At 30.5% G+C, this 26,900-nt stretch overlaps 1 protein-coding gene across 2 annotated transcripts in view; it reads left to right on the top strand.

Annotated features, from left to right (window-relative positions):
- The window catches only part of LOC106469558 (cleavage and polyadenylation specificity factor subunit 6-like), a 51,463-nt gene that overhangs the window by 19,020 nt on the left and 5,543 nt on the right, over positions 1-26,900 (top strand). The window contains exons 8-15 of one of the 2 annotated variants that reach the window (XM_013930066.2): positions 2,640-2,812; positions 3,729-3,828; positions 8,530-8,586; positions 12,320-12,385; positions 12,607-12,814; positions 13,442-13,554; positions 14,548-14,695; positions 14,874-15,086. In XM_013930066.2, the coding sequence (XP_013785520.1) occupies positions 2,640-2,812; positions 3,729-3,828; positions 8,530-8,586; positions 12,320-12,385; positions 12,607-12,814; positions 13,442-13,554; positions 14,548-14,695; positions 14,874-15,084 (1,076 nt within the window). In that variant the 3' untranslated portion in view covers positions 15,085-15,086. Of the gene's footprint in view, positions 1-2,639; positions 2,813-3,728; positions 3,829-8,529; positions 8,587-12,319; positions 12,386-12,606; positions 12,815-13,441; positions 13,555-14,547; positions 14,696-14,870; positions 15,087-26,900 lie in introns of both variants that reach the window. The other variant, XM_013930057.2, reaches the window with a different exon arrangement.

Consider the following 26,900-nt stretch of genomic DNA (forward strand, 5'->3'; position numbering starts at 1 on the left):
ATGGCTTGTGTATATCGTATATATATATATACATATATATTATTCATACCTTCGATGTATAGGACGCAAGCAGATTTTGACATCAAATTTTGGGGTAAAAAAGTGCATCTTATACACCGAGAAATACAGTAATTAGAAAGCTCGTTAAGTTATGTTAGTTTTAAGACATTATATTTTTTATGTGTGATAATATTTTATTTTTTAAATTGCATATTCAAAATAAGAATTTAAGACCACCAACATCTTTCAAAAAAAAAGTAGGCCTATAGTGCTTTGTCTGCCAATGGCAGAAAGACAGAGTCCAAACATAAGTATTAAGTGTCTTAAAGTATATGTATATTTTTATTTATTGTTATAAAAGTAACTAAAATGTAAAAATTAGAAACTTATTAGGTTATATAAAACACTTAAATGAAAAAAAAAGTTAAATATAAAATTTCTAGTTATACTCTATCAAAGCACACATATCATGAGGCATGATTGTTGTTTGATCATGGCATGCTTGTAACTTGATTGTTTGTTTAGACAATAATATCTAGCTGTGATAAATAGCTTGTGATGTACTCTGAGACTGTGCAGCTGTAAAGCAATAAAACTAAATGAAACCAGATTTGAAAAGCCTATTAATTTTGGCTGTAAGAATATATAGTATGTAATTATCTGTTACAATGTGCAATCATTATAGAAATTAAAAAGGGTAATTTAGATTTATTTAACATTTTTCAACTTTTCATTTTACCCTACAATTGCTGATTTTTACTACAGTTAGTGTTGCGTTAGAAAAAATATAGATAAAATATGAAATTTTACCAAAAAAACATAGGATATTTATTTACCAGGCTCTAGAGGTTATGCAAATGAAATATGAAACTGTAGAACGAAAACAAGTATTTATTTTAATTCTTCACAGGAAAATCACCTTTTTACTCAGACTGAATCAGAATGGTACAGTAAATTTACAGACAAATCTCTTGGAGAAATACTCTATTAAAAATTCTGATTTTTTTTAAACAGACTTTCATGTTTTTTAAAAGCTTGCCAAATTTTTTGAAGATACAAATAATAAATTCAGAATTATAGTAAACATTAATTCTCCAATATGGATACTCTGTGCACGTAGGAATGATAAGCAAATTTTTAGAGTATTAGTAATGGGTTTTTTGAAGTATGAAATCAAAATTTCTCATTTTAAACCCAATTAGGATAATGCCATTTTTAAAACCCTTTCTGCACATGTCACTGTGTTACATTCAAAATTTAATTAAATCACTTTAATATCAATTTATTTTAATGAAATTATTATTATCAAGTATGTTATAATTTAAAGTTTTATATTATCTAAGTTTCTATTCATTTATTTCAAAAGAAACCTCTAAAACAATATATAAAATAGCAGTTCTTGTTCTCATATAACAGGCTTGTGGTTACAAATCTCAACTTTAAGACCTGGTATAGAAGAACTGTAATGTGTGTAATTTTAGACAAGATGTTCAAAGTACAGCATATTTAAATTGTTTACTAGTAATTCGAGTACATTCTAAGAACTTGTCCCAGAGGAAACCATTGTAAAAATTCCTCAGTTCAAGATAACCATCCCCACTTGTCAAGTAAAGGCTGTGTTCCTAATTGGCAGTTTTAACATAAATTACTATAATCAATAGAAAGAGCAGATTTTCCTCTATAATTTCTCAGGGTTATCTTGAAACAGCAGTGGTTTAACTTGGGTTGTGAATGGAAATATTACGTCAAAGTCCATTGTTGAATATCGTCTTCACCAGCACTTCACTATTTTTTCTATTCTTATACATATTAGTTTGATAGACAGTTAAATTGTATTTAGGTTTTACTTTTATATTTTAGTTAATTATGCATTATTTGTGTTTTAAAATCCATATTTGAAAGCTTCAATAAGTTTTGTAAAATAACGAAAGCTTTGCTCCACAAGGCTTATATTACCAAGCGTGTAAAAAAAAATTTTTTTTGCCTGTTGATGTGTGTCAACATAAATAATAAATGGTAAAGAATAGGAAAGGAAAATAGAAAATTAAAATTTAAACTGTTAATGAAAATTTAAACACATTAAATTATGCATATGACCCCAAGAAGAAACTTTAAGACTATTCTATGAAAGTAAGTACATATTTCCATTTATTTGCACTGTATGTTAATGTTAATAGCTATAGTTAGTGATATAGTAGAGAAAATGGAAAATAAAATATAAATATTTACTTTTAAAAACTTTGATATTAATTTAAAAGGTTTAAACATTATGCAAATGAAATGTGAAACTTTAAGATAATAAATAGTATTTTTATACTCAAAATGAAAATTGCCTTGCAAGTGAACTATTCAGAGACCAAGTGTAAATAACTACATTAGATAACTAATCTTTATTTTTCTGAAACTACATATTTTTAAGAAAGTTCTTGTCAAATTTTATCCACTAGTTTCATTTTTGTAAAGAAATTTTATGAGACTTACTTAACCTAGTAGCAATCTTCATATATCGTTTTGATAGGATTAAAGAATAAAAGTAACACTGAAAGAATTTCTCACAAAGTTCTGATAATTTTAAAATAATGAAACTAGTAAAAAAAATAATATCTTAATAAGGATATTCCTCTTTTCCATGGAAACAGGGCCTCCACCATCACATATCCATCACCAGCAGGGTCCTCCACCACCATCACCACAACCTGGACCTCCACCAGTACTTGGCCCCCCAGGAATGCCTCCACCAAGAGGCATTCAAAGACCTCCACCACCTTGTCCTGGAGTTCCACCTCTAGGACCACCTGCAAACATCAGAGTGGTAAGATTAAATTCACACTTCTTCTTAGTTGTCAAGTATTAATATTTTTGCATTTAATAGTTGCTGTTGTATTCTTTTAGTGCCATATTTTAAAATTTTAGAGATTATACTATTTGAAATATTTGCTATGATTGAATAAACTAAAATCATTCAATGTCAGTTTCTTAAATGTTTACAGCTGTTGAAGGAAGCAAATATTTGAGTATGTGTACTACATTAATTAGATACCTGATATAATTAACATTATCTTGGGTGGAATTTCAAATACCTGTCTCTCTTTATTATTAGAAAGTCTGTTTGAAGTGCAAGAATAAAGCTTTAAATCCCAGTTAAGTTTGATTTTAATTTTTCATATAAGAAAAACAATTACTTGAACAGTGATTACAGGCTTTCTGGAAATCTCTAGGAAACTGCCTTATGTCACCATTATTACATTAAATGCATTTTGTTTTTAATTTTGGAGCTTGGTATAGCCTGGTGGTTAGGGCACTGAATTCACAATCTGTGAGTCACATGTTTGAATTCTGTCACCAAACATATTTACCCTTTCATGTGTAGAGGCATAATAATGTGACAGTCAGTCTCGCTTTTTGTTGGTAAAAGAGTAGACCAAAAGTTGGAAGTGAGTGGTTTTGAATAGCTGTCTTCCCTCCAGTCTATCACTTCTAATGTTGACTCGTTTCACTTCCTCTATTCTAACATTTCTAATTTAGGGATGGCTAGCACACAGAGCCATCAAATGGCTTTGTAGCAAAATTCAACAAATAAATAAACAATTGTTGATTTTATTCAAGTAGATAATATGCTGCATGTCTTTAAAATTATGAAATTGTTTATAAGTGTTTTAGTTTTAAAAGTGATTTGAAGAAACACTTGATATAGCCAGCTAAGTGGAGATTTTTTGTTCATGGTTTAGCCTCCTCCCCATGGTCTACCACCACCTGGACCCAGAGGTCCTCTTCCTCCTGATACTCGAGGACCACCACCACCACGAAATGAATGGGATAGGCCTCCAGGTAAAGAGCTTTTTGATAACTCTTTTTAAAGTGTTTATAGCTGTTGTTTGTTATTTTGTTACAAAACTGGATTTTTGAATAGATTGTTAACAACTAGTATGCATTTTAAGTTTTAATCTGATATTTTTTAGACTTTCCGATGAATTTTTAAACATCAAATTAACTTCATTTTCATCATATTAGATCTTTGAAATTTTGTGATTATTTAACAAAAGAGTTATTTAAAATGATTCATAAAAGAAATCTTAATGTGGAAGAGGTGAACTATGTTGTTGATCAGTGTGAAAACAATCTCCTGTGCAGTTATGTTTAAAGTTACTCAGAAATGTCCAAAATGAATATATTTGGGAAGGACCAGTATTTGCCATGTTATGGAAATGTGGTTTGAAGGCTGTTGAGATTTATAGAAACTTTTTGGTTAGGATATTATTAGGGCTGTGAGATAAGTCATGGAAATGTTAAATTTGAAGGATTGCTAAAGTGTTTAGTCTGGTAGATTTATGGCATGAGTCAAAATATCCAGATTATTAAATTTGCAATACATGTTAATTATTTTGTGACATAGGGTCTTTGTTGCAATATAGTTTTTACAAATTCTGCACAAAATTATTTTCTAAAAATAGCTCTGTACCTGTTGACTTCAGTGGGTCAAGCACAGTTATGAACTTTCTGATTTTCATTTGTTGCAGGGGACAAGCAGATACAAAACTATTTTGTGTTTGACTAGAAATACTTGGAAATATTTATTGATGTTCCTGTTGTCTTTAAAATTTCAGATTAGTGGCTTAAAAGTTTCAAGATCTAGCAGATATATAGGAATTTTTGGGTTTGAAGATTACTAGTAGGAATTGCTAGTATTACAAAACTTTTAAAGTACTAATAAAAGTACAGCTTATACTACCAAAGTTTTGGAAAAAATTGTTGAACATGGTAACTTCTAGTAAAAAATAGGCATTTGACGAACAATACATCCCCTTGCAGCAGCATCTCTACCTGTTGTCCATGTATAACATTCATATGACCATTGCTATCCCAACAACCAAGAAATTGCACATGGATATTTGAAGTTCATGCCTCTAGCTATATTCAGTCTTACTTTAGTATTGATGTGCAGGAAAATTTTCAAGGTTAAAAGAAATGTGTTATGTGGTATGTCGATCTTGAACCTTAAGCTTTGAAATGGTTGGATATTTTAATCACTATTGTCAAAATTAGTTGACTAATGACTGGCTGTTGCTAGCTTGAAACTGAACATAAATAAAACAGAATAAATTTAAAACATTGCTTTGCTAACAGTGATGTGTGAAACTAATAGCATCTGTTGCTATACAATAATATTTTGTAAACTTTTTTTTTAATGTTTTAATTTAGATGTTAGCTAGGAAGTGCATGACATTAGTTTTAGAATACCTAAAATATTCTAGATATTCTATGACATCAGGAATATTTAGTAACTTCGTTGAATATCTAGAAGTGAAACCTCAGTTATAAATACCAGTTAGTAAACTGAAGGAGTAGTAAGTGTCAAAGTGAAGTATTCACCTTTTGATTGCCAAGTTGTTTTTAATCAAGTGTTATTCAGTCTTTCAAGTATTTTGTTTCAGTGAAGTATTTTAATCAATGTTTGTTATCACAAATACTCAGTTGCTCGATTGATTAGCTGTGATTTGTGTGCTAAAATTTCCATTGGAACATCATTTTTAAACTTAGGCATACAAGTTACGATGTGTATAAGCTTGTAGAAATTTTAAAAAAGAAATAACCTAATTTATTATTGTAATGTGGACTGTAAATCAAATAATTTTTACAAGATAAATTAAAATAGCCCTCTCAATGAAAGAATGGCATTACAACAATGGTGTCAGAAGTGGGATGGTTTTGGATAAAGTAAAATTAATCATTTACTAAACTTTAACTTTCAAGATGATTTTATAAGGCAATTTCAGAGATTTACTGAAGTTAATGAAATAGTTAAACGAAAGTTAAGAAGAGAGAAGTGAGAGATAGGAATTTAGGAGAGGAGTTGAGAAAAAGAGATGTATTATTTAAAAAAAAAAGAATTAAAATAAAAAATAAATCTGATTACTAATTAGTATAACCCTTATTAAGGTAATGAGCACAACAAATCTTAAAATTAGAGTCAAATTTTGATAGGACAGTGCAAAATGTGAGGCTGTAAAGGCAGTACTTCCACACCAAAGAACATTAGAAGTAGTCACTTTTGGGGAAAGATGTAGGAAGTGTGTCATCAAATCCTTACATAAGGACAGCTTACTTTCTCTCAAGAACTGTATGACCTGAGTTGGTGAAGTTTTTACACCTTATAAGTGCCAGAGATTACATAACTTGCTCATGGAATATCAAGACACCTTCTTCAGTGGATATCATGACTTAGGCTTAACAAGTAAAATATCCTGCAAAATTGATACTGGAGATAAAACCCCAGTACATCAGTTAGACAGGTGACTCCTACTTGCAAAACAGGCTGAGGCCTTTAAAGAAACAGAAGTCATGAAGGAGCAAGGAGAGATAGAACAGAGTACTTGGGCACCACCTGTGAAGAAGAAGGATAGATTCATAAGTGATATCATATAAAAGACTGTTTAGTTTAGATATTATTGATTAATTTATTTTTGTGAGTAAATATGTTATTATTGTTTAGTTTTTGTTATAATAAGAGTTAAAAGCAGACGATTGTAGTTGTGTTTACAAGTCATTGATGTTGAGATTGTTGAACGTTGCATGCAATACATTGACGTCGAGAATATAGAGATTTCTAGAAGACCAGGTGACTAAGTGATAGAGATATAAATAGTGTGAGACAAGCGAAAACAGTAGACAGACAATAGCAGAAGAGAGTAAAGTTATGGGCAAGGAAAATTTTGGCATGAAGTTAACTACTATAGAAGTGATTGGCCTAATGATTGATGTAGGCCTAACATTTAATATGTTAGAGTAATACTATCAGTAAAAAAGGAGATGAAAAAAGAAGAATTATTCCATCAAAGCATGGTTCTAAAGTAATTGAATCAGCCTTGGTACATTTTGACAAAAGGAACAGAAGATATTTAGAAGATTGAAGACTAAACGATTACAGTAACTCGTGCCACAATTGTAAGTGAATCCCACATAGAATACTAGTGCGATAGTAATAGAGAAGATAGTTCGGCTTGTCAACTGAACTTCTAAAGCAATTGAATAGGCCTAAGTGGAATTTTGATGAGAAGAAGAGAACTATGTATTTATATATATATAGTGTTTCTGGTATGCCGATAATCTCTATAGTGTGAAGAATTTGTTGTATGTACGTTTCATTTGTTCCGAATATATATGTATGGTAATTTGAAAAACAAGTGAAGTGCGTGCTGTTCATTTATCACCAACGAGTCGTAGTATATATATTTATACTATGAAGAAGTAAAAGCCTTTTTAATTGACAATTGGCAACCAAACCATAACATCTAACAATAAGGTTTTGCACGGACTACCATTTCTTGGACTCTGCTCTCACTGTTTATTGTTTTGTAAAAACCATTCTCTGACATAGCTCATCCTCTACCCAAATTGCTTGAAAAGCCCAATAAGTTTTATATGACTCCTGATTGTGAATAATAATTCAACAAATTGAAGGAGGAATTGACCACTACTCCTTTATTGGCATACTCAACTGTGGAAGATCACTCATTTTAGATACAAATGCTAGTGATTTTGCAGTGGGAGCAGTTTTGTCACAAGTACAACATGGAAAGGAACATGTAATTGTTTATTATAGCAAGGCAATAAATGCCACAGGAAGTAGATATTGTACAACTCTGAAAGAGCTAATTGTTCTTCAAACCCTAAGTCATTACTATAAGTAGGCAAAAGTTTACATTTCAGGCAGGTCATGTGGCATTGAAATGACTGGTGAAATTTCACAATTCTGAAGGACAGATAGCAAGATGTGACAAAAGCCATTAAAAATTCAGCTAAGCTTGTTGATGTGTTTCCCGTGGAAATAGAGTTTGAACTGGAAGTAATATAGACAATTCTCTGTACAGACATAATATAATACATCATTTGATAAAGAAAAACTTTGGCTTTGTTGGAGAGAACTATTGGCAAGTTCTGATGAAAACATTATAATGAGTAATTTACATTAAATTTTGAATGTAACTGTATGAAAGGTTGTGACATGCACACTTTGACCTACTTGAGGTTAAAGGGTTAATCATGTGGTACTATCACATGGCTTTATTTTCATGCAATTTATTGTCATTGACGAAACCTGTTAGAAGTTGATTGTGGACAGCTGTGTGCAAACTGTATGCTTTTTATTTTGTAATGGTACAAAGTGTGAAGCAAAGTACTTGTTCTTACTGTACATATGTGGTGTTTTGCAGTGCGTATTCAGTACCTGGGGGGGTCAAATCTCATTTGTTTCATCAACTTCTCATGCATACAGGACCTAAGAGTTCCAGTTAACTAGAATCCTTGCAGTGAGTTTGATGTCTGACCATGTGTGAATATATTGTTATTTTTTAAATAACCAATGGTAAAATGTTTTCAACTCAACTTTATGAAATGAACTATGAAATAGAGGCTAATGAAATATGTTTACATCATCTGTCTTAACTAGTGAAGGAAAAGATGATATTAAGTCAGCCTCATGTTTTTTTTCTTTTAATTCTTATTCACCTCATTTTTGCATATCCAACACAGAACAACCATTACCTCCTGGTGTTACTTCCACTCGACCACCACACCTTGGTCCAGCTGGTAAGTTCCTGTTAGATTTGCTATTCAAGTAGTTTATTGTTTGAAAAGTTGTGTGTGTGTACACAGCACATACTGGATCAGATGTTTTTTGTGAGCAGTCATTGTATTACTTTATTATTATTGTTAATTTTATAAAATCTCACTCTTCATGAAATAATTTTAAAATTTGCCTAACATGAAGCTATTCAGCACATAACTGTCTTCACTTCAGTTACCTCCCTAGACTACTTACAGTTATTTTAAATATGCATTCAGTAATGAAAAGAGCAATTCAGATGTGTTGTAATTCAAATATGAGATATTTCTAGACAACTAAATTCTATGGTAAATAATTTTCTTTCCTTTCTTTTCTTTTTTAAGATTTATTTTGAATTTTTTTTTTATTGCTTTGATTTGGGGGAGGGGTCCAAAGGGGCAAGTAAAAAAAACATATATGATATTTGGAGCTCCTTGCTGGCTGATTACTGGTAGTTTACCTTCCATAGTTGTACCATAGCCATAGAGGAGGGTTATAGTTGTTGCCAAGGGAATGAAGTCTTTCTGTATTTTCCTAGACATGCAGCATAATTCTGTGACATTTTATGTTAACTTAATTAGATAGATTTGAATCAAAAAGCACTTACGTGGTTATCAGATGTCAATCATTCTCTTGGTAAGTTTTGATTTATAGCCTTTATGACACTTAGATGTATTGTGATTATTCATAATAGTGTTGGGTAATCTTATCGTTACAAAACTTTAGGATGGACACACATCAAGGTATGAGGGAAAAACTCATGGGCATTAGGGAAGATCAGCACCTCTGTAGAGCATGATCACCACAAACAACAAGAGCAGCTGATTTTGAATACTTAAAATTTTAGTTATCTTTGACCATTCATCTGAAAGAAGTTTTTGTTGTTGTTGTTTTTTCTTTCAAGGGCATATTTAGAGTCTGTCTGAAGCCAGGACTCATTGCACCAGAATATGATAATATAAAGGGTTGTAAAATATGGCTACTATCATGTGTGGCAATAATGGTGTCATTCCACAGAATATATAGATTAGTATGTTCAGTAGATGTATTGCTGTTCACCATATTTCCAAAACTAACATTTTTCACATTCTTCAATGAATATAAGCCTGTTAACCATTACATTATGGGCTGGGTGGAATCCAGCTTGTTACCACGAAAGTATTCATGAGAGGAATTATACTATGATTTTTGGTAATGTATGCACATCTTTACAAAATTTTGCAGGTTCCTGGTAAAATTACAAGGTTTTTGTCAAACTATCAGGTTTTTAAATTAAGTATGACAATTTTTTTAATTAAAGATTTTCTCATAAACCCTTTTCTTTCAGAATGTTGACTATTCAACATGCAAAGCAATTTTGATTTTAAGATTAAAAATACTTTAATACATTAAAATATTTTCAAATTTCACATGTAAAATCTTTATAAAATCAAAATAATTATGAACTTTTTTTAGAAAAAACTTTGTTTTATATGTTATTTTCAGTACTGCATTTCTTGTACGTGTTGGTTCAATTTGACCGACTTCATAATCTCAATAAGAAAGTAGGAAATAAATTTAAATTATGCTTTTTTCGTTCTAGAATGCCTATGAATTATAACACAAAAACACAAATGTTTAGTCTAAATAGCTTAAATCTCATAACATTATACATTTATATATATTTATTATTTTTATTATATTGACCTTCCAGCCATGCCTGGCTAACAATACAGAAGTTACTACGACACTATGCATGTGCACTTGTATTACCATATCCAAGAATATATATATAACTGACCTTTAGTCTTTACAAAGTGACATGTCTTGGCTGTGTTTTTGTAGACCAGTATTTTGTAAAATACAGTCACATTTCAATTATTATACATTAGATATGTATATACATTATTATTATTTACAAATAAGTTCTTAAACTTATTTTTCTTAAAACATAGAACAGTAAATAAAAAAGTAAAGCAAACAATTATCTCTTCTAGTTACAACCTTTGTACTTGTTTGCCACTTGTCGTAAGTTGCTAAGCCTTATGAAATTTTCCACGTGGAGGATGTGAAAAGAAATTTTTTTGGTTTTATGTATTCGTTTTAAATAACCAAAATATTGTAAATTGCTATATCAATACTGTAGAATTCCACTATAATTTATCAAGTGTAGTAACTAAGCTGTATTTGGGTCTAAAAAAATATGAAATTTCGTGTTCACTAAAGACTTACCTTATTGTTTGAAATCTTGTGTGAAAAGAACGAAATTAACACAATAACACATCAAAATGGATGATAAAACCACTAGGGGGACATTCTGAGCTTGCGATTGGTTAATTATGTTATATATAGAGGTAAGTGTATATAAGGGACCATTTCCAAAAATGGAAAGAGGTGGGTGGGGGACCGCTGTGTTTGATTCAGTGCATGAGCGAGATCTTAGCAAATAGAGAAGATAAGAGGTTCTTATTTTATATTCTAGCTTTTCAATATCAATAATTTGAGTTCCTAATTCGTACGAAACTATAGATTTTGTATTTTGGCATCACAAACATCTATTTTGAACCAGTGATGCATTCAACATACCATGTGACACACAAAAATTGATGTGTAACTGTATTTCTTTTAATATTTACTGTGAAACCCAAGCAACTAAATATTAAAAACCATACAGATATGAATTAATATATATGATATATATGTGGTGTATATATATATATATATAATGTAATTTAAATATGATTATTAATAATCACATACATCCAGTTTCTCTAACAGCTGGCAAAAGACAAAGAAAAGAAAAATAGTCAATGTTTCACTGTTTTACATCTTATGAATCAGATGCATTTTAAAAAGCACTGCATCTACATCTTTATGCCGTTTCTGCGAAATTGCTCGTCTAATGTAGATATAATGTTAAACTATAGATTTAAATGTATTTAAATTATGCAAACAATTAGGTCATCAGCACATTTTATCTTGCATTCTCTGTATGTGAATCCAAGAGTTATTATTCTTTACTGTTACCTGTTAAATAAAAGCAAAATCTTAAACATTATAATGTACTTATTTGTGTGGGACTGAGAGGAGGCAAGTAGATTTTTCTAACATTTTATCCATTGAACAAGAAGTTTTTCTCAAAAATTCCATATCCTAAACATTCTTTTGATTTCCATACGAGTATAACATCCGTGTCTTTTTTTTTAGCTGCAGCACAGCAGCTCATAGAATGGCTCAGAGTTTTGTTTTTTGTCAAGGACAAACTTTTAGTTCATAGGTCTATCTAATTACAGTCATAGCTATTGAGGATTCTCCCTTGTTTTCTGATCTAATTGTTGTCCATAAACAACTTTGAGCACTTTAAATTCTGTGACTCACTTCTGATTTACAAGTGAGATAAGATTGTGTGAGATCATTAAGCACAAAATAGGCTGAATGACCAATGATTATACATCTCATGTCACATAACTGATGACAAACTGATTTACAAGTAATATTATTTTATAGCGGTTTTTCACAGTTTAATATCACAAACTCTGATTATTTTCCACTTGCATTTAACAGTGTATTTTAATTATTTTTGTTTCTTTGTTTCACCAGGAATATGGGGTAGTGACCTCATTTGTTTATCTGTGAGAACTAATCATTATTTGTTTCTTCAGTAACATTTTATACCTGTACAGGTAAACTTTACAAAAACCTAACTATCTGAACGCTGTATTCCTTTTATTTCCATAGTGTCTCACCCTCCACCAGGAATGCCACCTACTGCTGCTCCTCCTCCACACAGGCCACCACCTCCTGGTATGTATTCTTTACTCTTACTGAATTGAAAGAAAACTTGTTCATACAAATATATATATTATTTGAAGAATCTGTCTTTAACATTTCACATTAGAATGAAACAGTTTTATTGACTCTGTAACTTATTGTATGTGCATAACCTTGGAAAGCAATCAAGAATTACAAAATCTTGTTTTAAACATTGGCTTTATTTTTATAGAATATAAACTTTCTATTTTCAGTACCCCTTCCAGGACATGGGATGCCTCCTAATATACCACCACCCTCAAGTCATCCTCCAGCTCCACATGTTAATCCAGCCTTCTTTCCTCCACATAGCCAGCCCCAAGGCATACCCTCTGGACCTCCTCCATCATCTCAGCCTGGAGATATGTACAGCCGACCTCTACCCAGTCAGTACCCAGATTACCGAGGACCTCCACCTGACAGGTATGTTGTAACTGGGTAAACTTTCAGATTAAAACTCAATGTTTATAGTGAATAGAGATTATTACAAGAGGTATTTCAGAATGTATATTTAAGTAGAAACAAAACAATATATTAACATGCCTGTACATGGCTTATTCTGAAAATTGTTGAATATTTGCACAGAACAAATGGTGTGTCTGTATTATATATATATATATATATTAAAAAAAACTGTATGTGTACTGAAAAAGCAAGGACATTTGTATCTAGTGTGTCCTAGAAGAAATAAACCAAAGCTCTGTGAATGATATAATAGTATTTGATTTTTTTTTTCTACTTAATAACATTTTTTCCAGTTTTTTCACTTTTTTGTTTTATCAATTCTCAGTCCTCCCTGCTACATATTATTATTAAGATATTTGGTATTTTTAAGTGTGAAATGTTTCCAGTCAGAGGGAGTGTTGTTTGGTTTTTTTGAAACTTTATTATTTGGAGTTTTAAGTGTGTATGGATTTTTGTTTACTTAAGGCTGTTTATCTATGTTATTTGCAGAAGGTTAGTAGGTATTGTTGGACATAGAATCGTAATGTATAATTTTCAGAGTTAAATGAAGTACTATGTAACAAGTAATTTTTAACATTGCCACAGACAGGATCATCAAACTCCACCTCTCAGTGAAGCAGAATTTGAAGAAATTATGAACAGAAACCGCACTGTCTCAAGCAGTGCCATCGCTAGAGCAGTGGCAGATGCTAGTGGAGGTTGGAAATAATTTATAATGATAATAAATATGTTTGCAACATTTAATTAAATTTCAATTTTGGTAGTAATGATGAGCAACACAATCGCAGAAGTGACCAATAATATTTGTTGAACATTTCAGAATACAAACAGATTCCTACTGTAAATACAAAACAGTTATCACGAATAACAGCATCAATCTTGAACATAAATCTTTTATACAACCACAAACAAACAAAGTAAGCAATAAAATGAAACTTTCTAAGAGTATATCTGGGTCTTTTTCTGATCAACTTTGATTAAAAAATAATAGTAACAGTACTAATAGGTAGGTATACAATAATTCACAAGCATAAGGAAGAATTTTATTCATGGTGGAACTTACTACATATTTCGACAGAACATTGGTCTGCCTTCTTCAGGTATCAAGATGACAGCAGGTGTAAAGGAAAATAAGAAACTCTATAATGAAATATTGTAGGAAAATATTTATATTGATCTACCTATTTGATACAACTTGATCTAATAAAGTCAAATAGCAGAAGTCTCCTAAATCATAACAATTAGTGTAAAGTATCTTTAGGTTATCAAGTGCTTCTAGTTTATTCAGTGCTGAAACACTGGTTTCTCCATCTACATTCATACAACCTTGTGTGTATCTGCATTACAAGCATCCAGGAGTCGAAACTTGTAGTTAAGAGTTAATATATTACTGTGCAGTTGTATCAAACATGCATTTCTTTATGTGTTCCATTTTTATTTATTCAACTTCTTGTTATCACATATGAAACTAAAACTAACTATTTAAACATTTTGAGTATCTGGTGTTATGACCAGTTTTGTGTAAAACAAAATTTATGCAAAGCATATAAAATTGTATGTGTATATTACTAAATATTTTGAGATACTCATAGAAAAGAATAGTTTAAAATATCTTTATGTATTGTGTTGTTATAGGTAAGTGAGTAAAATGAGTATTCAAATATGAGGTTATAAATTTTGTTTTGTTACAGGGGATTATGCTAGTGCTATTGAGACTTTAGTGACAGCTATTTCATTGATCAAGCAGTCTAAAGTAGCTAATGATGACCGTTGTAAGATCCTGATAAGCTCTTTGCAGGACACTTTGCATGGAGTGGAATCTAAGTCCTATGGATCACGGTAAGTATTGTAAAGAGTAAAACAATACTACGGGGGGTTACTTTTATAACTAAAATTTTCATAAATTATTCCTGAAAATTATTGGATCATTAATCCTGAACTCTGTATGTGTTTTAGATCAATGGTTAGTTTCTTTATTGCATCTCATCAGTTAAATAATTTAAGATTTTTGTAGCAGCAAAGATCGCCCGAGGTCAAGAGAAAGAGACCGCTCACATGAGAGGTCATCTCGCAGAGAGAAATCAAGTCGCCGTGATCGCTCTCGAAGCAGAGAAAAAGAATATAGAGAAAGAAACCGTGATTGTGATCGATACTATGAAGATCGGCACAGCAGAGACAAAGAAAGGGATAGAGATCGAGAACGTGAGCATAGAAGTAGCAGGCATTAAATGTAAGTTGTTTGAGAAAGGTTATTATTGTATAGTGTAAGTTTTAAGTTTGACTTTAAGGACAAAATATATTTTCTTTTTCTTTTTGACCTTAGATAATATTTTAATTTCTTATTGCTTAGATAATATTTCATGACAAGTCATAACAATGTATAAGACCAAGATATAAATCACAGCCAGAACAAAATGCTAAAATACCAAAGAACGTGAAGTTTCTTATTTTTCGCTTTCTCCTTATACCTAAGAATATCCAGTGGCCTTTGTTATTTTTAATGATTTTTGCAATTATTCCTGTTGGTAACTTAGCAGTTGACTGTCAGATGTATAGTTCAGGATCTTAGCATTCCTGTAACTTTTGATGGTTGTCAACAATAGGACATTACCAACAGCTGTCACGTCGAAATCTTGAAGAGAACAATCAGAATTTAACAGAGGAGAAAAACATAACAGTTATTAGTTAATTAAAAAATACAATAACAGAAACTTTTACACTAGACAAGTTGATTTTAACAAGTTCTAATATTAATATTAGAACTTGTCTACCTTAAAAATTTCTGTTATTGTATTTTGAATTAATTATTCAGTTTGGTAAGTTCTTCACTTAACATTGATATCAGTTATTAGATTTTGACTTATTAAGAATTATTATTAGAGCTACAAAATATTGTATCGAAATGTTGTTAGTTTTTTTCCCTGTGCAAATTAGCTGTTGAAATATTGCATATCTTATCATTATAAAGACGTCATGGCATTTATCTTCCAGATAAATTCCTGATATTAATAAAGAAGTTATTGTATTACTCCCTAGACCTCCTGCTGGTGTCTTATTCAATACAGGCTGAGCTGTCCTCTAGATTGTGGTAAATATAAACTGCTCATTTTCTTTTCCAGCATTGCCTTCTAACTAAAGTGGAAGTATCACTAGAGAAACTGTTTCTGTCACTGGGAGAGGAGGAGTTTGTCTCTCACACATCATGATCTGTGATTCCTTCAAGTCAGGAGAGACATGGGCTGAAACTAAATCTATAGGATGCAGATTAATTAGCTCACTGTAATAAATAATAGAAATCTTGTAAATGTTTATAGATTTTATTATTCTAGGTTTAAGCCAACATATTAATGTTTCGTGAAGTTCTGATATACTTTTATATGTTCTACTTTAAAAGTGAAGATGTTGTTGGCCTTCATTTTTGTTTTTAAGATCTTGAAGAAAATGAAATAGTAGTTACTGAAATTTATGTACTCTTGAAGCAAAGCATTGCAAGTATGTACACAGAAATCACAAATCTATTTTCCACACTACTAAAATTTGTATAAGGTTTGATATTGTTCTGAAAAGAGCTAAGAAAATTAAAATTTATATGTTGTATTTGCTGTTGCTGACATCAATTATATCCTAATACTTGTGTCAAGAAACATTATTTCTGTCTTTGCATTACACTACACCAAAGCTGTGGCTACAATCCCTTTGTAATTATTTTTCTGAAACTTATATTAAGGAAATCAATTAGCTCCATTTTTGCCCATAAATTTAAAGATACACGCACACACACTCTAATGTACAAACACACGTTAGTTTCTATTTGGCAGTAAACAAAGTGATTGGCATGATATGCTGCTTTTGGAAAAAATCCATATTTTTAAATTTTTTTTCTCAGACTTTATACTACTTGGAACTGATTTAGCACTGTTTAATGCAATAAGAGTAAGAAAAATGTTTTTATATCAGTTTTAGGTTTTGTAAGTAATATATATGAGTATGTCTAAGCTACATTAGAGATTACACATGTATATATCTCAGAAAAGATGTTTCAGGCCATGTCTCTCCATCCTGCTGCAGTAGAAGCCTCTTTCTTGTGGTTGAAGGATACAAAGCTTCTTTTTGTAAAATCTTGCATGGGTGAAGTTAAGTTTCACTGTAAAACATTAAACTATTAAATATATCTTTTGAAAAGTTAACATTTCAAAAATGTTCCTATTCCACCAGTCTGATGAGTACCTGCAAATAAATGTCATGCATTGTGCATTGATCGTGGCCTTTACTAGAAGAAATGTACTCAAAAATAAGAGAGCATTATGAATTTTTATCAGTTGCCCAGTGAATGTTTATCTCAAACTCAGGCTACCAGTTGCCTATGATTTTTACATGGATATGGATAAACTAATTATTGTGTAATTCATTATATTTGTACAGTTTTTATATAACACTTCTAAACAAATAGTTTGTTTACAAGCTTGGGTAAAACTCGACTGTGATAATTTCTACTTGGGAATGTGTTTTCACAATTTTTACAATTAGTATTCTGATATTGTTATTTGAGGGTGGGGGGGTAATAAAAGTTATTTATTATGAAATGATTAAATTTTTTTTTTCAATGTTGATATTAAAAACTTTTTTTTTTTTTTGTTGTTGTTATATCGTTTATTGATTTGTGAAATATGTCTTCTCAAACAACTTATTGTTGCTGTTAAGAATTTTAAATTTATTTGTATTCATTTCATGAGGAAGCATTGTGCTAGGTAGTATTAAAATCATGGAACTGTTAGGTTGAAGTTAAGAGGATCCACACATATTCATAGTGTGTGATTGTGTGTTTTAGTAATTTGTATATAAACTTTATACTTGTTTTTAGTAAAGTATTTGTAAAAGCTAACAAAATGTACAGTGTTACTTAAATATAAATGTACTGATAGCATGGTGTAATCACATCTTACATCCCTGGTATTTTAAATGTAAATGAATATTGCAACCACTAAAATAATTACTAGAAATTTTGTGGTCTAACCATTATCAACGCACATTACACTTGATATACATACTTAAATACTACAATGTATTTAAAAAAGAATTTGATTTGTAAATGTATTGAATTGATCACAGTAAGAAATACAACAGGGATAGATTTTATTTTGTATTCCGTTCTTGTAACAAAAGTTGCACCTTGAAGTACATATAAAGCTAGCATGCCAAAATGAATTCCATTGTCAGGAGTAAATCTTACATTTCTAGATGTGTTTTGTGTGTGTTAGATACGATTAATAAAAAAACAGCAACATTAAACTAAAAAATTCATCACTTCTGAAACCTACTTAAATTTAATTATCAATAGCTTCAGATCAAAGCAATTTACTTGGATGACTCAGAGCTAAATATTAACCAAGTAATGATTAGTGTAACTAATTTAATATATCATTTTAGCTAGGAGAATGTAATGTTATAAAACAAAAACTTATAATGGCTAGAATGCAGTTATTCATTAGTTGAGTACACTCATTATTATTTTTTTCTGTAATCCTTATAATGATAATAATAATAAACTAACAAATAAAAAAATGTATTAAACACTTAAGCTGTTATTGTTAATGAAAATAGCATTCAATAATTGAATATAACTTACTTACAAGCCACATGAGAAGTAGTGTTTGCTTCCTACACTATCACTGATTTCTTGTCCCTGGAAAGACATGTTTAACAAAACATTAATCAACCTAAACTTCAGCTGTTTATAATGCTTGTAAATATTGGATATGAAGCTTTAAAATGCAAAATTGAAGAAAGGTTGCAATAATATTTCATGGCTTTCAAAAATAATGGCATATGTGACTATTTGTGTGATTTAACTGTATAATGCATGGCACAAGGCATCAATTTTATGTCTCTCCATTGAACCTTAGATGGTACATTTCTTTCATAGCTTCCCATAAAGTACAACTTCATTAGCAAATGTACCACTGTAATGTTTGTTTTTAGTACTACTTTTGTTAAGCCTGATAAGTTTTGCACTAGTGATGCTAGGCATGCTTTGTTGTTTGCAAGTGAGCATGATTTTTCTTTTTTGAATTTATAATGAGGTTACTAAGCTTTACAGGCTATACAAGATTTTTCTTTCTTTCTTTTTTTGTCAATACATAAATAGGCATCCTGCTATGTATTAAAAATATAAATATATTTGTAAATATGAAATTTTAAAAATTATTATTTCTAGTCTGTTTTTACAGTATGAGATCTCAAGCTTTCAAGAAATATTCCTAATATTATAAGTATGGTTTATAATTATGTATTATAACGAACTGAAAACTATTTCATATATTGTTTTTTAAAAAAATGTTACTGAGAAAATATATATTTTACTGTGAGAAGGACTTATCTTTATTTTTCTTTAACTCATGTGTTCGGTATCTTTAAATTTCCTATTAATTTAAAGATACCGAACAAATGAGTTAAAGAAAGTTTTTTATACATACCATAATGACTGTGAGGCAACAATATGAAACTTAATTAACTGTAATTTTAAAGTAACCCTACCCTGGTAAAGGTGAAAATTCAAAGTGTTTGTAATAAATTTAATTTTTGTTGCTGTTATTACCAAAGTAAAATTTAAATCATGATAAATGTGTACATTGTTTGATAAGTGAAAACACCTGCTTCACGGGAGTTACACTCATGTATGGATTGTTACCATTTTAAATGGAAAGTTCGTACTTAGATATTTAACTTTAGTGTTAAATGTAACTCAATCAAATGGCCTATAAAAACCCAAATGCTTAAAATAAATGTTAGAAATTAAAAGTTAGTAATGTTTTTCTCAAATAATCATCTTGTCCCCATAAAGACTGTGTGCCTACAACATGGATATGGCAGTTGTAGTGTTGTTGACAAAAAAAATACACACTCTTCTTTACTTTCATTAGTATGTTCTTAGAATTTACTTTCTTTCTCATACATCTGTGTTAATCCATGTTTTATATCTTCAACAAGTGAGTTTGTTAAGTACGTTTTTATACTGTATTTCTCTAGAGCTTGCATTAATGCATCTTTTTTTAATATTTTTTTGGGGGGGGGGGGGGTAATAGACTGAAAGTATAAGTGCTGACTTGTTTAGGAGTAAATTTGATGTGTGCTTTGTTGTTTAATTTGTTCCTGTAAAGACTTTTACTTTTGTGTGTTTAGTCTAATTTTAGCCCCCTCCAATGATACAGCGGTATGTCTTTGGACTTATAATGCTAGAAACTGGGTTTCGATACCCGTGGTGGGCAGAGCACAGATAGCCTATTGTGTAGCTTTGTGCTTAACTTCAAACAAACAAATTAATCTAATTTTAATGCATCTGTATGGTGGTTTTCTTGTAGTTTTAGTTTTTGAAAATTCATTATCATTTCTAATTTTTAGATAATTATGATGAGAGTGTTTAATTCTGTTTTTAAATTAGTATGCATAAAAATTAAATTTAGGTATTCTTACAATAATTTTATTTTATAGTGTAGGTAGTTTTATATTTCTCTATATTTGGGAAGAAAATATGCCATATTCTTTAATTTGTAAGCTTACTTTTACATGTGTAGTTGCGACTAACCTTTATTTTAAAACAGTTATTGTGAATTTCTCAAAAACAGTACGGCTGGTTTGAATTGTGAATGAAGTAATAAAGTATACCTGTTGTACATTACTCCAGTGGATGTAACTCTCCAATACAAGTATGACTTGAAAGTATCCCTTTAGATTATTTTAAAATTAGGTGTTTTAGGAAATATATTTTTCTACATTAAAATATAAAGATAATAAATTTAAATACCTAATCTTAGTTCTGTCGATTAGGCTAGACTTTAAAAAAGAAAAACTTGCTCCATGGATTTTTCCAGTTAAAAATCTGTAGCATGAGTGAAAAATTTTGTTTTTCTTTTTTTGCAAAAATTGTGAAGTGAAGAGTAAAGATTTTGTTTTTGGTATGTATACAAAATTCAGAAAAAAGATATTTCAGAAGTGTAATTGAACTACAGCCTTTTCTGGGTGCATGTAAGACTTGAATTATGTGAAGAACATCTTAAAACACTCCAACAAATAAACATATTTCACTTGTACTTTATTTAAACATTCAAAAGCACTATACACATGACGTTTTCAGAGAACAAGGTATTTAATGTTTACACTTCTTCAAAGAACTCTGCCCTCGTGTTTTAGCATCAAGACCTTTACTTTCACAATTATCACACAATGACATTACAACAACACAAATGATTTAAGATTGTCTATTTAACCATTCAAAAGCACTATACACATGATGTTTTCAGAGAACAAGGTATTTAATGTTTACACTTCTTCAAAGAACTTTGTCATGTTTTAGCATCAAGACCTTTACTTTTACAATTATCAAACAATGACATTACAACAACACAAATGATTTAAGATTGTTTATGTAATCATTGTCTAAGAGTCCATCTTGTGACTCACAATAAGTGCAACATGGTTCAAAAGATATAGAAGTGATATTGTACTGTGAAGCTTCCATTGGACTATTACAGGTTACAGCCTGCCTCACAATGACATCATTATGGAGCTTATGATGATCATCTGGTAAAAAGAGCTGACAACACACACATATATAAGTATTGTCCTTATAAATATAACACTACACAGAAATACTATATTCTGGCAACAAATATAAATTTAAATGTGTGTACACAGCACAGAAAATTTTTATTGAATGCCACATACCTGTGTAAAAGACTTGTAGTGGTCCCCAGTTTCATCTGGCATTGGATCTGGTAAGTAATGTAATACCTCAAAAACTTCCATTTCTAAACATAGGATTTCCTGTACAATATTGGCATTCTTGATTGGTCCATTTCATTAACTATAAAGCATATCTTATATTCCTACTATGCTTTTCAACATAGTTCTGGATTTTATATCTTGACTTGTAAGTTTACTTTTCAGTGATTCATCCAAATACAAACAGACTGGACCAAGCATACTTTCATCAGTTGCAGCATCATGTGCAGCTTTCAACTTCATCCTACTGGATCGCTTTGATACTGTTTCAGTCACTGGCTCAACTTATTCAATGAATGCTTGTTTGAAATATTAATGTTTCTCAGTCAGATTTCTAACTGCCGTGAAAGAGGTTTTGTGTTTTAGCATTTTCTTATATTTTTCTTCCATGTTAGTACAGCTCAGAGCTATGTGTTGAATTGATAGATTTAATATTGACATGTATTGCTCTGCAGGATTCACGAAGCTATGATGTGGAGCAGTACAGAGAGCTAATAGCATAATAAGATCAAAGCACATGAATAGAGCTCTGATAGCAAGCTTCACAGTTTCATATGTAACATGATCATTGGGTCTACCAGCAGTAAATTGAGCCAGAATTTCATCATTTAATTTTGTGCCATCATGTGATTTAATTCCATGGATTATCTTACAAAGTTCAGTTGCACAAATAAGAGGTGTAGATTGTTGAAACACTGTCCTTTATGGTCACATGAATTTTCCCCATAAAAAAACTGTCATTAACATCCTCTGGAATATCTTTCACAAGTGCAACTGAGGGGAGAAGTCCACCAATGTGAAAGTCGTGATTTGCAGCAGCAAGCTTGGGAACAAGTACTCGGTTGTAACCACAAACTCCAGTTGAAATTGGCTGATTAGGTTCTCCTAATAACACAGTTGATTTATCATTCAAACAACAAAAATTGGAATGTTCTGATAATTTCACTAACATCTTCAACTAACAATATTGAGTAAAAACATATTTTGAGTCAGGGTGGTCAAGTCTGGATATTCTGGACTGTACTTTGAATTTTATTTTAAGTCTACCAGTGTGATGAAGTGCAGTTTTAGTATATTTATTGATTGGGTGAAACTGTTGAAGCAGAGTTTCATTACTAGGAATTTGAGTGTCTGCTGGAAGTCTTCATTTGAAATAGCAGTTGATAGGTACATTTCCTCACTCTCTTCAAAATATTTATCACATTCAATGTAAAATGTGTTGAACCTGGTTTTCCAGTTAATTTTTGGTAGTCTGAAAGTAACTTGGGATCATCAGATCCTGAGAGTATTTCTTCAACTCTGTTATTTATTTTGTCTTGCTATGTATTTAACTGCAGCACTCCATTCCTCAATCAACGCCTTGTACATATGGTGAATAATTGCTTTGCATCCCTTCAAATGCTTGCTATTTTTATTAATAATTTCACTTTTCATACTACATGTAGAATACAAAGGGAGCTTTTCTAGAATAACAGCTACCAAATGTGCAGTTCTTGTTTCCACTTCATTCGTAATATCAACTGGTACAGCCCAAATAAATGATAGTGTTCCCACATTGCCACCATATGCCATTCTGTATAACATTATTGGTTTAGACAATGCAAGGTTTTGTATAAATGTTCTTTTTTTAGTAATGGTTTTTTTGGACATAATTTATATAAAAGAGTTGGTCCAAAATTTTCTGCACTCTGTATTGATTCATTAACTTTTGTGTATAAAAGAGGGACTGTGACTACAGGTAATGACTGGAATTGCTTACTGCAGATTGGGACAGTTCCATATGATACATAGACTCTTCTTTGGAGGCACTGTTTTTATCAAGATCCTTCTTATATTTTCGTAACATTCCAGTAACTGTTCAAGTGCCAACATAAAATTTTTATTTCTAGCAGTACTATTAGATGGAATTATCAATATTTGTACAATATCCTGACACATTTCTTGTAAGTGTGATGAAAGTATGATTGGCTGACTGTGTCTGTTTTTTTTTTCCAAGCATTGTAGCTCTGAAACTTACTGAATACTTTGGGAATTTTACAACTTCTGTTTTCAAATTTATCGTGATGGCTATCTATGTGTCCCACAAGCACTCTCTCATAACTTTTACTGTCTTGGTTGCAACATCAATATTTGACCTTGGCTACCCTACTCCCATGTCTTCTAATGATGCTATGACATCATTATAATACAGCAGTTGTGGACATAACAGTTTCTCAAAAATGAGTTTCTCAGTTTCTTTTTAGCAAGGTATTCTCACTGTCACTGTGAAATAATTTTTTCCTGCAGTTATTAATGTTGCCTGAATAACATCTTGCATATTTTCATCATTATTGACTTTTGGGAAGTACACTGAAAGTCACATATTTCATACCAAACTCCTCACAAACTGCAACTTCCAATCATGGTTTAACATTAACACAATTTTGACAGTTCGTGATGTCAGATATTACGATGGTTTCGATTGAATCTTCATTAATCTCTTGGTAATGACTATCATTCCATATGCACCAATTGAGCAGATTGTCAAACATACAAACACTACTTATAACCGTTACAATCTTCAGGAACAGTTGCTGGCCCTCATGTTGAATAGATGCAATTACATTAATATATACCACCAGACACTAAATCCCATTGAGAAAATGTGCAATACTGTTCACCTTATTCTGATTCCGTTGTCTGGTTTTATAACAAAACCCTGGGAAAGCCTTGAAACCCAACTCTTGATCAAATGGTGCACCTTCTGACAATCTCGCAACAGCGCCACTAACGTCCATTGCAGGAAATCCCCCCCCCCCAAAAAAAAAACATTTAGAAGCAGCAATTTTGAGGAGCAAGATATTTTTTTCGTCTGTCCGTACTACTCATTGAAAAATAATGATGTTCTCGTTATCTGTATTTCACATTTTCTTGTTTGCTACTTTTTGATCACTGCTTTATTTTGCATCTGTTCCATTTATTCTTTGTACAGTAAATTAAGCAAAGATATCAGTAATGGTTTTGTCTACTCTCATTACAGTACAGTCAGTGGAATCTCTAATAAAGTCTTAAATTCGGTGTTCAACCCTTCTTGAGATTCTCTTCCCATTTATTTGAAATATATATTTGTAATTTTTGCGAGTTGTTTTATTTTTGTGTGTGTGTGATTTTTATTGATAAATATTTCTTGTTTCTCTAAATATGCTATAAAGTTTTTTACTTTTCAAAAATTAGGCCTGATTGTTTTCCTTATGAAAAAAAACCCTAAAAATAAAATCCTAAAAGCTTTGATTAAATTTCAAATCAGAGATGTAATAATACAAAGGAAAGATATGACATTGATTTTTTCTTCTGTCATTCTGACTTTTTAACCAAAATTTCCAGCCAATTTTTAAACTAAGAGAAATAGCTGATACAATAATCGAATAATTTATTCATTTTTGTTTCAGTGAGGGCATTAGAAAAATTGACCAAGTTTTATTTTAATGTTGAGTGAAATGAAAAACTTTGTCACTATGACTTTTATTTTTTGTATCATTTGCATAATTTGTTTTTTACAACAATAAGTATTACCTACAGAAGATCAGTTTATTACTGCTCATAATATTTTTTTAATTCTTTTAAAATAAAATTTTGTAACAAGTTTGTTTTTTATTTTTATCATACTTGATAAGTCAGTGAAGTGAAAACAGAACTCGGATGGCTTAAATCTTTTCACTTAAGATACTTGCAGAATTAAGTTTATGATTATTTGGGTTTATTTCTCAGGATTTTTTAAGGTCTTAATATTGTACTGAGTTGGTATCCAGAATTGATCATTCCTATTTTTAATGGGAAAGTTGAACTAAACAGTATAATTTATTAAGTTGATTTCAGAGAAATGTGATAATGTTAAATAGGAAATTCTTGATCAGTAATGTGGATGAGCTAGTGAAAGCTGTATCTTACTATACCAATCAGAATTGATGCAATAATGTTAAAAAATTATGTATAAAATACAAGAACATTGAAACTGGTTTAAGTATGTAAAAATATTAGTAGGACGTATATCCTCCATATATTATAGCTTTGGTTTTTGGTATGTTAAAGGATTGCATGTGTAATGTTTAGTGATTTCTGTTTTTCAATTTTTTGTTGTATGTTTGTGTAATAAAAAATATACAATAGCAAAAATAAGTTTATGATATATAAATGTAAAAATGTACAAATACAAACGGAAGAATATTCACACATTATGAAATGCCATTGAATTCATAGGAAACAAACCATGAACACAAAAATTTAGTAACTACTATAATCTTGTGCTTCCAAGTCTTCTTGTTAAATCTCATTAGTTGGAAACAGTTTGCTGATGATTATCTGTCATTTTACTGGATTGAGTTTCTGCATAAGTTTAGAAGTTTAAAATCATAAGCCAGTTGTACTATGGTGTAATATGGCTAGCCTTGAAGGTATTGTTATAGGTTAGGAATGTTCATATTTCAGACTGGTAATTTGCAAAGAACATTTAAAAAAAAATGTATTATTAAACTTATCCATATAAACAACATTTATGATTTTACTTGGAGCATTTTAACTTTTATTTATTTAGTGTGGTGTGAACTTTATTTAATAATTATGGCATCTTCAACATAGTGTTTTATGTACATTATATTTCATAACTTGTAACAAAACAAAAATAAATAGTTTGATTTCAGAATTATATTATAAAATATTTCTATTACAGATTAACTGATTTTTTTTCTTCACTTGGAAAACAAATATGAAATACTACAGGGCTTTACTTGTGAAACAAGCCATTAACGTATGTATGGTTTGCTCAGTTTCACATCACAGCTTACATTGATGCAATAATGTATAAAATACAAGAACATTGAAACTTGGTATACATATAAGTATGACTTGTATCCTCTATATAGTATTGCTTTGATTTTCTGGTGTGTTAAATTATTCTTGTGTGTGTGTGTATTTTATAGGATGTACTATTACAGTTGCAGCAAGTTTCTGAAAAAATATTTATATAGCAATGTTTTTTAGCAAATAATGTATATTTTTAATTTAATTTTTTTCCTTGTGTATAAAATAGTGTATTTAACTCTATTGAAAGCTATTCTTGACTTAATCTATGTTCTGTAATTAGTGGTCAGTGTAACAGTTTCTTTTCTTGTTGCTTAATTGACCATATGTGTATTCTCTTTGGGTTGATGTACATGTATTATATAATGAAATTTACCAGGAATCTTGTAAACTCAAGTAAAAAATATTAAGAAAGGAAAATGCATAAAGT

Source organism: Limulus polyphemus, unplaced genomic scaffold, assembly GCF_000517525.1.
Source record: "Limulus polyphemus unplaced genomic scaffold, Limulus_polyphemus-2.1.2 Scaffold97, whole genome shotgun sequence".
Taxonomy (NCBI): domain Eukaryota; kingdom Metazoa; phylum Arthropoda; class Merostomata; order Xiphosura; family Limulidae; genus Limulus; species Limulus polyphemus.